The sequence below is a fragment of the Leucopleurus acutus genome (genome assembly GCF_964270905.1).
Source record: "Leucopleurus acutus genome assembly, chromosome: 4".
Taxonomy (NCBI): Eukaryota; Metazoa; Chordata; class Mammalia; order Artiodactyla; family Delphinidae; genus Leucopleurus; species Leucopleurus acutus.
This window is the reverse complement of record NC_139146.1, coordinates 117084652-117099113: the sequence shown is the minus strand read 5'-3', so window position 1 is coordinate 117099113 and position 14462 is coordinate 117084652. Positions and strand designations below refer to the sequence as shown.

General features: G+C 34.6%; 1 protein-coding gene across 18 annotated transcripts in view; it reads left to right on the top strand.

The window, feature by feature from the left end:
• Window positions 1–14462, top strand: part of SEC31A (SEC31 homolog A, COPII coat complex component) — a 64424-nt gene that overhangs the window by 23113 nt on the left and 26849 nt on the right. For 13 of the 18 annotated variants that reach the window (XM_082837631.1, XM_082837629.1, XM_082837627.1 and 10 more), the window contains 10 exons: window positions 1364–1525; window positions 1725–1877; window positions 4033–4269; window positions 5171–5245; window positions 6675–6713; window positions 7190–7267; window positions 10159–10234; window positions 10667–10845; window positions 12055–12181; window positions 13136–13281. In XM_082837631.1, the coding sequence (XP_082693757.1) occupies window positions 1364–1525; window positions 1725–1877; window positions 4033–4269; window positions 5171–5245; window positions 6675–6713; window positions 7190–7267; window positions 10159–10234; window positions 10667–10845; window positions 12055–12181; window positions 13136–13281 (1272 nt within the window). The remainder of the gene's footprint in view (window positions 1–1363; window positions 1526–1724; window positions 1878–4032; window positions 4270–5170; window positions 5246–6674; window positions 6714–7189; window positions 7268–10158; window positions 10235–10666; window positions 10846–12054; window positions 12182–13135; window positions 13282–14462) is intronic. The other 5 variants (XM_082837633.1, XM_082837632.1, XM_082837630.1 and 2 more) reach the window with 1 other exon arrangement.

Here is a 14462-nt window from a genome sequence, read left to right as displayed (position 1 = left end):
GTAGTTGTGGTGCACGGGCTTAGTTGCTCCGCGCTATGTGGGATCTTCCCGGACCAGGGCTGGAACCCGTGTCTTCTGCATTGGCAGGCAAATTCTTAATCACTGTGCCACCAGGGAAGCCCTGTTCAATAGGTTTTAATCTGTAACATTAAAATTAAAGCAAGCACTTTTGTTATTTGATTTGTGGTTTAAAGTTTTCAGTTGCAGTGATGTCTGTAAGAATATAGAAACATTAATGTTAGAGGAGACAAGAGAAAAAATAATAATTTTTGCTTCATAAGATTTGTAGACCAAATAATGAAAGTGTTTCATTTTACACTGTGCTTTCCCAAGTGAGTTCAAAATTCATGGAAATTACTGTTCTTTTTCAACCATGTAATTTGATAAAATGATTTTTTGCATATACTTAGTTGTGTGTGCTTGGACTTTGAAGGAATAAACTTTTAGTGCATGCTGCAACTAAAAATTGTAATAGATTTCTATTCAAATGCAAATTAGGAATAGACAAGTGATTCAGATATCAAGAAGCTAATAGTCTTATAAATCAGTTTAAGCATCAAAGAGGAGCAGGCTAAATGCCTTTTCACTTTATTTTGTTTTCTTATAAAATAAAACATTATTTTAAATGTCAAGGAAGCCAAAGTTAAGTAAATTTGATTCTTTTCTTAAAGCCATAAAACCTGTGCTCCTAAGAGCATCAGTTACCATCACACTGAGTTAGCAACAATTATTACATTATTACATTGTAAAGTTAGTAAATAATTATTACATTACTTATTTATATCAGCCATTTTTAATAGTTTTTCTATATTCTTTTCCTTCTAAAGAAAACTGATAATGCCAAATTCTCCTTTGATTCTGCAGTAATAAGAATGATGTGTACATGTTTTCTCACTTGACAAGAAGCCAAACTTCTCGGTGAATTTTTCCTTCTCAAGAATTTTTTTTGAAATTTGATCTTCAAATAATCTAAACGTGGTTCTTTGGATCTTGGCAGGCAAAGTCGGTTGGCTAGGACCCCATCGATCTTTTAGAGTTCAGCAAGTTGACCCTAATAGAGTATTCTGGTCTTTCGGGTGCATCCTCTAGTACCATTTCAGTGAAAACAGGAAAACCTCATTTTTTAAGATGTACTTATTCCAAATCTGGTCAAAATTTTGAGCAGCATTTCTTTTTTTTTTTTTATCATAATGAACTTTTCTTGTACTTTAAAGAAATTTTTACAATTGTTGTTTTTCCTGGCTGGATACTTTGTAAAAGTAAATGTTTAATAAAGTTGTATTTGTTGATCATATTAATTCAGCTGTTTTGGCTATAAAGTGGCTATACTTTTTTCTGACTTTTTTTTTTTTTTGCGGTCTAGGTGTTATATGAACTTCCCACCAACACACAGTGGTGCTTTGATATTCAGTGGTGTCCCAGAAATCCTGCTGTCTTATCAGCTGCTTCCTTCGATGGGCGTATCAGTGTTTATTCTATCATGGGAGGGAGTGCAGATGGTTTAAGGCAGAAACAAGTTGACAAGGTAATAAGAAGTGTTAAGGTTTTTTATTATAACACCTGAAAAAAATCATCTTACTGTGTAATTATTTTGAAAATAACTTTACTGATCAATGATACCAATTAATTGGATAATTGTGATAAAAATTTCTTGGATATGACTTGAAAACATGTAATATAGTCTTGCATACGTTTCAAAAATCTCACTTTATTTTATTTTTTAGCTTTCATCGTCTTTTGGGAATCTTGATCCATTTGGCACAGGACAGCCCCTTCCCCCGTTACAAATTCCTCAGCAGACTGCTCAGCATCGTATAGTGTTGCCTCTGAAGAAGCCACCCAAGTGGGTTCGAAGACCTGTTGGGGCTTCCTTTTCAGTAGGTGGATTTGCTTTTATGGTCCATAAACACAAAGGACTTACAGTAAAGTGTTATTATAGGATCACTCAGATGGAAGAGGGCTGAGTTTGAGATATGTTTGTGAGTTTTCATCACTCAGAAAGGTTTCTCGGGAAAAGTGAAACCTACTCCCTTTTTTTCTTTTTTCTTTTAAATTGTAATAAAATATACATAACAAAATTTACAATTTTAACCATTTTAAAACTTACAGTTCAGCAGTATTGAGTACATTCACCTTGTTGTGCAACCTTTTCACCATTCTCCCTACCCCACTTTATTAAACTTGTCTTCCTTCTCTATCTCTCCTTCCTTCATTCCTTCTTTTCTTTTTGAGAGGGTCTACATTCTAATTGTTACAAGGTCCACTATGGTTGGACATCTAAACTATAGCCTCTAACCTAGCAGCACTTACGACAGCACTAAAGCTGATATTTTGATTCTCCATCTCTCGTACTGGGTTCCAGACTCATGTGGGGAAGAAAGGAGTGTTATTTGTTGTCTTTATAATACTTCAGTATTAGTGAGTGGACATGTGCTTTTCATTCCAAAGATAAATATATAGTGAACATCCTCTGTTTGTCAGGTACCACTTTAGGCACTGGAAACATACCTGTGAACTAGATAGAGTCTCTGTCCTCAAGTAGCTTATATTGGGGGGCGGGGAGGCTTTTCTGTACAGTTTGATTTTTCTTTTAAACCTTGTCCATACATAATTTTATAATAAGTGTTTTAATTACTTAGGGAAGGAAGGAACTAACTAGATGGATGGTTAGGATTCAGTAAGTAAAGTGGAAAGTGATAAAAGCAAAGATTCAAAGGCAGGAGAGCAGATAGTGGAGAAAACCAGACAAGAGGGATGAGAGATTAATTAAATCCCAAAGTGACGTAATCAAAGGTCTATTATTTAGGAAGATGAGAGTATGTAGTATGGTTTGGAAGGGGTAAAGACAAGAGTAGATGTGCAGTCATACAGCAGTTCAGTGCAAAAAGAATTAGGCAGAAAAATAGCAATGTAAAAGAAATCAAGAGATTTCAGAAGAGATCAATACCTAGACCTGAGGAATGAATTTGAGAGGCCAAAGGAAGAGTTCTGAGCCTGCTTAATAGGAGAATGACAGCAAACATGTACCTGGGAGCCCCCCCAAAGAGAAATGAAGACCCCAATGAGTGGCAAAACCTAAGTGCTTATATGCTAGGTTGAACAAAGAATGGCAGTTGTGGAACAGTAACTAAAATATGTAGAGACTGATGGAGATAATTTTTATTTAACAAGGTCTGTTTGTATAGAGTTCTCCCATCCTGGACTCCCATATCTGGTGATAAGGATGTATCTTTCCTCCTGGTGTAGGGAGAGCAGCTCTCACATGTGAGTTTCATCTCCTGCTTTCAGAAAGAAAAGAGAAGGTCAGGGTGCCTTTCTTGCTCCTGTTGTTTTTCAGTATTCTTCAGCTCAAAATAATCCTTAGGTCAAATGGCATATTTTGTAGCAGCATAATCCACCACCTTTTAAAACGTGGAGCCTAGAGTAGAAAGGCAAATACGTACAGCTAATAGTTGAATCAAAAGAGAGAGATAGGGCTTCCCTGGTGGCGCAGTGGTTGAGAGTCTGCCTGCCGATGCAGGGGACACGCGTTCGTGCCCCGGTCCGGGAAGATCCCACATGCCGCGGAGCGGCTGGGCCCGTGAGCCATGGCCGCTGAGCCTGCGCGTCCGGAGCCTGTGCCCCGCAACAGGAGAGGCCACAACAGCGAGAGGCCCGCGTACCACAAAAAATTATATATATATATATATGTGTGTGTATATATATATATATAAAATATACTGAGGGTGTCTGGGATGGCAGAGGTGACATTTGCCCAGGCTTTGAAGAGGAGTAGCATTTAGTATGTGAAAGTTAGTAAAAGCAAGTAGGTGAGAAATTGTGGGGCACAGCAGCTGGGACCTTTTATGTAGAAGGTGGGTGGTGTGAAGAGGAAAAATAATTGAAGGCTGGGGTCAGATTGTGGAGTAGGGGAGTGTATCACCAATTGCATCCAGAGCCAGAGTTCTTTTCCTTTAGCCGGTTTACAGTCAGTACGTTTGAGGGCCACATCCTTGTCGTTGGAACTGATTTTGTTTACTTGTTCTATTCTAGTTTGGAGGCAAACTGGTTACCTTTGCGAGTGTCAGAACACAGCCTCAGCAGGGAGCTGAGCAGCAGCTGCAGCAGCACCACGTGCGCATCAGTCAGGTCGTAACAGAAGAGGAATTCCTTAGCCGGTCAGCCCAACTTCAGCAGGTCGTGCAGTCACAAGGATTTGTCAGTTATTGTCAGAAGAAGATTGATGCTTCTCAGACTGAGTTTGAGAAAAATGTGTGGTCCTTTTTGAAGGTAAAGTTGGTGTTAAGCAATTTTATTTCATTATCTGCAAATTCAGCTATTTCCATCATATTCTAAATCTGTCTTCCTGTTGAAGAAACAATCGAGAGAATGTGATTTGGGGATCTCCTGATGAAATTAAACCATATGGAGAGTACATGACCTAACACTTTATGTCAAGAGTTCTTCCTTCTCTGCTGTGAAAAGCCTAATATGAAATACTTTTTTAATAAGTAAAAAATAATGTAATAGCTATTTTTAAGTGAGAGAGACATAACATTCAACAGACCTATTTTAAAATTAGAACATAGAGCTTAGTATAATAAAAACACAGAGTATTTAATTTTTGTAGTAGGTCTAATTAAGGAAAATGGGGAAAGAGGGAATAGGTATAGGGGAGAGAGATTGGAGGCATTTCTCATTCCTTTTACTGAGTTGCATTTACGACAGTAGAATAATAAATAGAATTTTCCGGTTTGTCATTTTGTCTCCATGGGAATATCTATTTCTTAATTCTGTTTTCCAAAGAAAAGCAATCTTGAATGCAATCAGGTTAAATTTATTTTTATATTTTGTGAGTAAGTATTAGTTTTAAGAAAGAGTTTTAGGACATCACATGTTTCACATAATGTGAGTTTTGCACTCATGTAACCTTTGGACATGACTTTGTTTTTACAAAAATTAGTTTAAAAGTAAGTTTTATTCAACCTGGGTAATTAATTACTAGTAGGCTTACTATTTTAAAAAATAACTTCTTTAGAAAAACTTCTTTGGATTCTCTTATAAACAACCTTTTGGTTGATACAGTAAACTTTAGGTAATTTTAATAATTCTGCTTGGAATTTGAGCAGTTAATTAAAAATTAGGCCTTTAAATGCAATTCTTTGTTTCAAGAATATGTCTTTTTTTAAAGGTAAACTTTGAGGATGATTCTCGTGGAAAATACCTTGAACTTCTAGGATATAGAAAAGAAGACCTAGGAAAGAAGGTAAACTTTTGGAAAAGTTTAAAGGCTGTGCTTACACAAATAAAATATTTATGTAGCATAGGTGTTTTTATTTTTTAAAAAGTTCAACACAGATTGTTTCAAATCATTCAGTAAACATTTAATAAGAATTTATGCTTGGTTGCCAAAGTTTTTCATACACGTTGTTAAAGATGAAACTCCTCATTGTACCTGAATTTAGAAGCTGCTAGAACCACCTTTAATTCAAACTCGATTTAAAGAGCTGTGTCAGGGAGAATTGGGCCTTGAAAGGAAAGAGGCTGTGAACCTCAAACACTGGAATGACATTTAGTTTTTTAAGAGGAGGTGTAGCCAGCGGCCCTGGAGGAAAGAGAGGGGGAAACTTAAGAGATCACCCTGCATTCACTACAGCTTAAGTGATGAAAAAGAGGGTACTGTTTTGCACCCCCGCTGTTTATGCCTTCAGCCCACAATTCCCAAACTGTTTATTAAGTTGCTCCAGCTCACAAGTAACTAGTAAATATTTTGGAACAAGGGTGTTTTATTCTACTAAACCTGAATAAACAAAAAGCCCAAGTGATTTGCTTAACATTTTAATGTAAAAAAAAAAAGATTACTTTTTAAAAAAGGAGGTCATTTTCCAGTTTTATAGTTTTCTTCTCAGAGCGGCTTAATAATTATTCCACAATGTTGACATAAACAGCAGTTAAAACACTCTGACTTTGGAAACTTTGAAGGATATATTTAGAATTCTTTGTATAATTTGTATTAACCCTTTGTCATTCTTTGAAAATGACTGAAGTCTTCTATAGCATTGCAGAGTTATCGCATATGCGGAACAGGTTGGATACTGTGCACTCTGGGCAGTCAGTGCTGAGCACATTGAAGATTAGTCCCTTTAATATCAGATAGACCTGAGCTCATATCACAGCTCCACTGCTTACTGGTCATGTGTCTTTCCTCACTCCTTTAGATTTTTTATATTTAACTTTATTATTAATCTAAACTTCTTGATGCTATAACTTGGTTTGCAAGAGATTAATATGAAAGTTTTACTGCAAACCTGTTAGCAAAAAATGAGGAAATAAAATTTGATTGTCAAAATACGTCTAGTAACAGTTCTTTCCATAGTAAGTCTCTGAAGAAATATTTTTTTAAATTATAGTTATTTTATTTAAAACAAAGTAGAAGAAAACATGCTTGTTTTGAGGTTAGTTTTACAATTTGAATAGCAGAGTAAGATGACGTGTGAGCAATAAAATAGATCCATGTAACTGAAACTAGCACCATTGAGAATCAGTTCTGCAAAAATTTTATTCTTTTCTTAAACATGCTACCCCTGATCTGAATTTTGGATTTTTGCCAATGACAATGGAGTAAGAGGTGAACATTTGCTATATGCCTTGAAATAGAATTCCATTTGGTAGCTGAGTTGTTGTCTTTATTTCAGATTGCTTCGGCCTTGAACAAAGTGGATGGACCTGATGTGGTAAGAGAAGGCCTTTAAAAATAGCTACCTTCTAAAATTTTGGTTTAGGTCATAAAGAAGAAAATATAATTTAGGAAATTTGTTTTATTGCTTTACAGTTTAAAAACAAATGCTTATTGTAGGCATTTTAATACATGAATAATTCTCTTTAAAATAGCATAAGTTATAGCTAGTAGAAATTCCTATGTTTGAATTTCACAACAGACGTAAAATGAAATCAGTGACTGCTCAGATACTTAACGTTAAGCTCTTTGTTGCTGAGGGACGTTTGGCAGGAAAGAAGTGTTAGGTCTTAGCAGTAATGGCTCCCTGCTTTTCCTCTAATGTTGTTCCTCAAATAAATTTACTTAGTGTTGCTTCTTATGATTAAACTAGCTCTGAATGTTGTTGGTTGGGTCTTTTGTCTTCCTTGTTCACTAATAAGCTTTTAATGCTACATTCTTCACTTTCCTCTGTCATTGTTTTGTGTACCAAAGGCTCTTAAAGACTCTGACCAAGTAGCACAGAGTGATGGGGAGGAGAGCCCTGCTGCTGAAGAGCAGCTCTTGGGAGAGGTACTTATTTTTCTCATTTTTAAGTACATTGGGAAAATATGTGATATTTGTTCATCTCACATTGAAATATGGAAAATTTTCTTGACTACTTGTTCCAAAATAAAGCTGGAGTTTTCTTAGAGATGTTTAAGGTCGAAGTCTGTTTACTAATTTGATAGAAGTATCATCTCTAAAATTTTTAGTTCTCTGACCTAGCTTCTGGATTATATGGTTTAAAATTAACAGTTGATGTGAGATTGACTTAGTTTGGTCAGATGCATATCAAGATGTCACATTGAAAAGATAACTTTATTCAGAAATCCACATTGCATTGCATGTAAAGGTAATGTTTTTTCTTGACACATTAATATTTACAGCTCACTATCAGTGGCATAAGCTTCTGAATTAATCTTGAACTTTGAGTCCAAGTAAAGAATATTTCACTAAATAATCTGATCATCCTGATTCACTATAAATGCATCCTGAGTTGTAGTGACAATTTTTATAACTAGGTAAAAAGAGTCCTTGAAAACAGAGTTGTATCATTAATTTTTTTCCTTTTAATTTTCTGAGTTTTTTAAAGCCACTAATATATAATTCTATAATTTACTTTTCTTGCTTTCTAATTATATTTCATCTTAGAAAATTAATCAACAAGTTCTTGTTTCTCATCTCATATTTGACTTTTTCATTGTTCTTTGTGATATGGGGATATTCTGATTATATAAAGTTTCTTACAACCTTTTACTAAGTTATAATTCCTCAGTAAACAGACTATTACAAGATGATTATTAAAAAATACTTTCCTTAGAAGTGGATCTTCTAACATTTATTTAACTCAGGAATACAGGATATGGGTAAAATCTTGCTGAAAATTTGAACTAATTTTGGGAATACATAGAATTGTAGGATACATTAAAGAAACGTACTTTCATTTATATACAACTGGACTAACTATGTATTATCGAAGAGAGGGCCATTTGTAAATACACTCGTGAATTAATAGGTAAATATATATTTAACAAAACAGTAGTCATCAATGTGTGCTTTCAGAATATTTGAAAAAATGTTGTTTAAGGTGGTAATATCTTCCCCTTTATCTTGATGATGCTATTATTATATAAAATAAAACATAGTAGTTTACACACTAAAGATAACCAGCACATAATAAGTTGTGCATTTTTTCACTTTATGTATATTTCAGAAGTCCATATATAAAAGTTTATTAGTTGCTTTTTGAAAGCAAATTTGAAAAATTGTTAAAAGATTTTTTTGATAAGTTTGTTAGTGAGTATAATCAGATCAGTATCTGATTTATTCCTCAGTATGAATAACAAGTTTTACAATTTTTTTTTTTTTTTTTTTTTTTTTTGCGGTACGTGGGCCTCTCACTGTTGTGGCCTCTCCTGTTGCGGAGCACAGGCTCTGGACGCGTAGGCTCAGTGACCATGGCTCACGGGTCCAGCCGCTCCGCGGCATGTGGGACCTTCCCAGACCGGGGCACGAACCTGTGTCCCCTGCATCAGCAGGCAGACTCTCAACCACTGCGCCACCAAGGAAGCCCAGTTTTACAATTTTTTAATTTCAGTTTTTAAATTCTAAAATGCTTCTCTTTTGTTGGGGAGAGAATTAAGGTTATAGTTATTCTCCTGTAATAGTTAGTATTAACTAATTAAGCATTATTAACAGATGATGCTCTACTGTGCTCTACACTAAAATTATCCAATTCAAAAATGCTCCTGACTTTGAATTCTAGGCACTAACATTGAGATGTATAGGTAACACAAGCACAGAAGATAGATATTTTATCTCATGTAAGACAGATGTGTTTTTTCTTTTAATTTCTCTATAATCTCTGACACATTTTATTTTTTGTCGTCTTTTGAATTTTTATGCATAGAAGAGAAAGCATTTAAAGTATTTGCCAGCAGTATGCCTCCATTATATTTCTTTTCTTTTAAAGAAAGAAAATATTGAATTTATTTTTACTCAGTCTTACAAGTAGTTTCAGAAATTTATAACAGAACTGTATATATTTTTACCAGACCCACCTGCTGTTCCAGGTGTGACTAATTTAAGAGAACACAAAATCTAATTGAATTTTAGTATATTTATAAATAATCTGTTTATATTGCATTTATATAAGTGGTTTTCTTTCTCCCAGGTGGTTTTCTTTTTTTCACGACTGAGTCAGTTAAAACCGAAAGACTCTTATAACTATACCTATTAGACAGAATTTTTAGATGTGTTGAAACAAGATGTGTTGAAACTTTAAAACAAGGTTGTTTTAAGATCTAAATTAGAAAAATGTAAAAAAAGAAAAAAAGATCTAAATATAGTATAATTTAAAACATCTTGTGGGACTTCCCACAAGTGGGAAGTGGCTAAGACTTTGTGCTCGCAATGCAGGGGGCCTGGGTTCAATCTCTGGTCAGGGAACTAGATCCCACATGCTGCAACTAAGAGCTCGCATGCCTCAACTAAAGATCCCTAACGCAGTAATGAAGATCCTGTGAGCCGCAGCTAAGACCTGGTGCAGCCAAATAAATAAATAAATATTTAAAAATAAATAAATAAAACATTTTGTGTGTTTCAAGCTACTGTTAGTTGAGGTATCTAAGAAAACAAAAATTCTTCAGCTTCAGTATCTTCTGAGCTCCCAATATGGATATGTACACTTAAGTTTGTTTAACGTTATTTCTGAGGACTTTGGATTTTATTTATGGTTGTATAATGAGAGTTAATACTTAAGGAAATCATAGTTCTTAGTTTAAACTTGGATCTGAGAAATTTTCTGGGATAACTTGGCATGTCATCTAGTCAGTAAGTGAATAATCGTATTTAAATTTTGTTTTGCTGGTAATTTATTCCAGTTTCATCTGGCTAAATTGCTGCCCTTTTCATCTCCTTAGCTCATTAAAGAGGAAAAACAAGAATCTGAATTTCTACCATCAGCTGGAGGAACATTTAACATCTCCATCAGTGGGGGTAAGAATCTGTTGGTTTTGATTTCTAATTTCTTTTAACCATTTGAAAGCAAATAGTCCCTGAGTTTAAGTTAGAAACATTTTGTCACAGGTGGTAGAGGGTTGAAAAGAACTCAGTTATCATTTAGTACATGTAATCACTACCTTAAAAATGATGGTATGATCTGAAACCTATGTGATAGAAACTGTAAATGATCTTTATTATTACATTTTAGGCAATCTGGAAAATATGTTATTTTACCTGATTTTACTTATATGTATCTCAGTATATTTCCATAGATATCAACAGTTTGTGTTAGAAATTAATCCACCAGTAATATTCAGAAATCAGCATTGTGTTCTCCATTGTGTGTGTATGTAAAAATTCATAGGTGTAGTGTTTTTTTCTTGTAACAAAAAACTTTAACTTGGGTGTGTTATTTCTTTATTGCAGATATTGATGGTTTAATTACTCAGGCTTTGCTGACGGGTAACTTTGAGAGTGCTGTTGACCTTTGTTTACATGATAACCGCATGGCTGATGCCATTATATTGGCCATAGCAGGTGGACAAGAACTCTTGGCTCGAACCCAGAAAAAGTACTTTGCAAAATCCCAAAGCAAAATTACCAGGGTATGTTATTTTAAAAATAAACAAACAGCAGCATTTGTTTATAAAAGCAAAGCACTCTTATTATAGATAATTGAGATTCAGATAACAGTAAAGAACAAAAAAACCCACCTATAATTCCTTGACCCAGAAATAGTTATTGTTGATAGCTTGGCATGATTATCCCAGTTTTTGTTGTTTACATATATAATATTTTAAATGAAATATTTTTATTGTAGAAAAGTTAGAACATAGAAAATGTTAAAGATAATAATTTTAATACCCCCTAATTCTTCCATCAGATTGGTACATATCCTTTTGTATCTCTTTCTATGTATTTGTAGAATTTTTAAAAACAATCAATTATACAGGTATATATGTGTGTGGTTTTACGTATAAATATTGTCACTTACATTGTAATCATTTTCCTGTATCATTTAAAGATTCTTACAAAAATTTTTAAATTGCTCTATAATATTCTATAGTAGGGATTTATTATTTCTCTTATTTGGGGATGTTTAGGTAGTTTCTAATATTTTCCTATTGTAGTTGAGATAGCAGTAAACATCCTTGTTGTGCCTAAAGATTTGTGTGAATTTCTAATTGTTTAATGAGGCTGTAGTCCTAGGAATGGAATTTCTGGTGCAGAGGATCTGTACAATTTTAAGCCCCTGCTTGATGATACTAAATTTCTTTCCATGAAAGTTGTCCCAGTGTTCAGTCCCAGCAGCTTTGGTTGCTGTCGGTGTCCCCAGCTTTGTCTTGTGTCACTCCCTCCCCTGGTATCTTTTAGCCACACTGGCTGCCTTTCAGTTCCTTATACACTCCACGTGCCTTTCTCTCCCAGGACTTTGCCCTTAGTGTTCCATTGGTCGGCAGTGTTTTTTCCTTCTCGATGAAATTAATTCTGACTTCATATCTTAAATGTCTATATGCTCAGAAAGCTTTTCCTGATCCATCAGACTAAAAGGCATGTCCTCCTGTTAAATGTTTTGGTAACACCCTATAGTTCTCCTTCTCAGCATTTTATAAAACATGTTAGTGTGATTTTGTTGTTGTTGAGGAAAATATCTTTTATGTCAGTTGGTTTAAGGATATACTTCGCTTTGCTGCTACTTTATTTTTCATGAAATACTGTGAGTAGTAGTTTTGAAAGATTGATTGATTAGCCAGAGTTAATTTTTATCAATATACCAAAAGCTTTTAATTCTCCTTTTGTTTTCCTTTCCTAAGCTAATTACTGCAGTAGTGATGAAGAACTGGAAAGAGATTGTCGAGTCTTGTGATCTTAAAAATTGGAGAGAGGCTTTAGCTGCAGTATTGACTTATGCTAAACCAGATGAATTTTCTGCCCTTTGTGGTAAGAAAGTGAGCTTTATATTTATATTAAGTATATGGCGTGGTATATTGTAAATAAAATTAATGGCAGATTTTATTTAGAAATTTTTGTAAACCTACTAATAACAGATAAGAAAACGAAGCTCTCATTTGAATGCTTTTCTCAGTTATTATTAACTGCGTTGCTTCTCCATACCTACTAGTCATTTTTTAAAATAATATTATTTAATGATATTGGTTTCAGACAGACTAAACTGAGGCTCTTGCTTCTGCCACTAACTAGCTATATGACGTAGGAAAAATTAATTTCTAAGTCTTAGTCTTTTCATATGTAAAATGGCACATAATCAGCTCTCACTTAATAAATGTTAGCTTGATAAAATTAATAATTATAACATTTGAGTAGAAATTACCATTAAAGGCCATGACTGAACTGATGACTAAGGAATAGTATTCATTATGTACAAGAACAGAAGCTTTAGGCGGCTAGTATAAAAATGAACAACGTTGAAAGTTTTATGAGAATGTAAAACTTACAAGATATTAACTTTCTATCATAAATAATTTAGAGTAGTCTAGCTATCATTGATGTTTATTCCAAATGTGCCATATTTTAGTCCACTGCTTACAAAAACACCAGACATGATGAAATGCAGTTAAATGTTCATTAGGATTTTTCTGTTCAAATATTTTTCCCACTTTTAATTTTTTTCTAATATAATAAATATAAACCCATTCTACAGCTAGGTATAGAATCTTGTGAAATTGTTTATTATATAAAATTTGTCACTCATTTTCCACTCATTTAACAAATAAATATTTACTGAACATTTACATGACAGTGATTTTATTTCTGCCTGCTACTCATTGGTTATGAAGTTTGATCCATACCTCTGAAAATATTATTGGGCTGCTCATGACCTCATACACAGATTGCCTTGTATATAATCTTATTTGTTTTCCTCTTGATCTATAGATCTTTTGGGAACCAGGCTTGAAAGTGAAGGTGATAGCCTCCTGCAGACTCAGGCATGTCTCTGCTATATTTGTGCAGGGAATGTAGAGAAACTAGTTGCATGTTGGACTAAAGCTCAAGATGGGAGCAATCCTTTGTCCCTTCAGGTTAGTATCTTTGAAACAAAAGGTGCTTCCTTTCTAGTACTGTCTTTCACCCTATTTATATTCTAGAGATTGATTTGTTCCAGAAGTTCATTGCTTTCACCCTACTTAATTATGTTTTAGAATCTCTTTTGCTGGATAATTATGTGTATTTATTGCTATGTTTGGAGAGGCAGAGTTTGAGATGATGGGATGGTAAAATGGGAATGCAACTGTTTGTGAGAACCAAGTTGTGATATGGTAGTTACTGAGGGAAGTAGGTGGCAAGAGCATGAAAACAGCCATAGAGTTTACCTCTTTTCCTCCTGCTCCTTTCTCTGCCTCCAGTGATCCTGTGTGCCTTGGGCAAAGAAACGGTGTGAGGTAAGGAATGGGAGGGGTCCCCAGTACCAATGGGCAGTCTTCATGGTTCGGGGAAAATGAAAGTAAGAGGTAAATGGGATCCCGTGCAGCACTAATACATGGGCAAGAGAGGAAGTGAAAAACGTGGGGACTATTCTCTGGCGCTGAGTAACTATATATTTAGATTTTTTTATTCCTAAGCAGTTAGTCAGCAGTCTCAAGAAATTTCAGTCTAATGTTTCTTTTTGCCTCTGCAGAGAGATTTTCTCAGTATGGTTGTTGCTTTAAAGATCACTATTGAAACCAAAAGTCTTGTAGGAATCAAGGTTTTTCCTTCTAAGTGCTTCTGAGAGAAAACACACTTGTTTTCACACTTCTGGATTGGTGTACTTATGAAGGGCAGATGGGATACTCTTGTACTTTATACCTGAAGCATAGCTCTCTAGTGTTGAAAGAATAGGTATTGAAGAGCATTATGAGAAACTTCGGGTTGAAATGCTAAGCCTGTTTGGAGGCTTAGTAGTACTATTTTTATAGTATACATAGTATAATAGTATAATATTTCCTCTTATATATTCTGGTAACCCAGTTTCTGCCTTCAGACATCAGCCTGTCACTTTCACTTTGGATATTTGCCTGTTTTAGCTCAGGAGACAAGTCTCTGGCAATTTAAGGATGTTTGGGAGAAGATGGTAACCTATTCCTTAACCATGAGTAGGAGACCTTCCTCCTCGCTTTTTCAGTTACCTAGATGGTGGTCAGCTCTTGCAGACCTTCTTAATATTGGTGATAATAGGTACCGTACTTTTGGTAGGCTTTGGAAATCTTAGTAACTCCTTCTC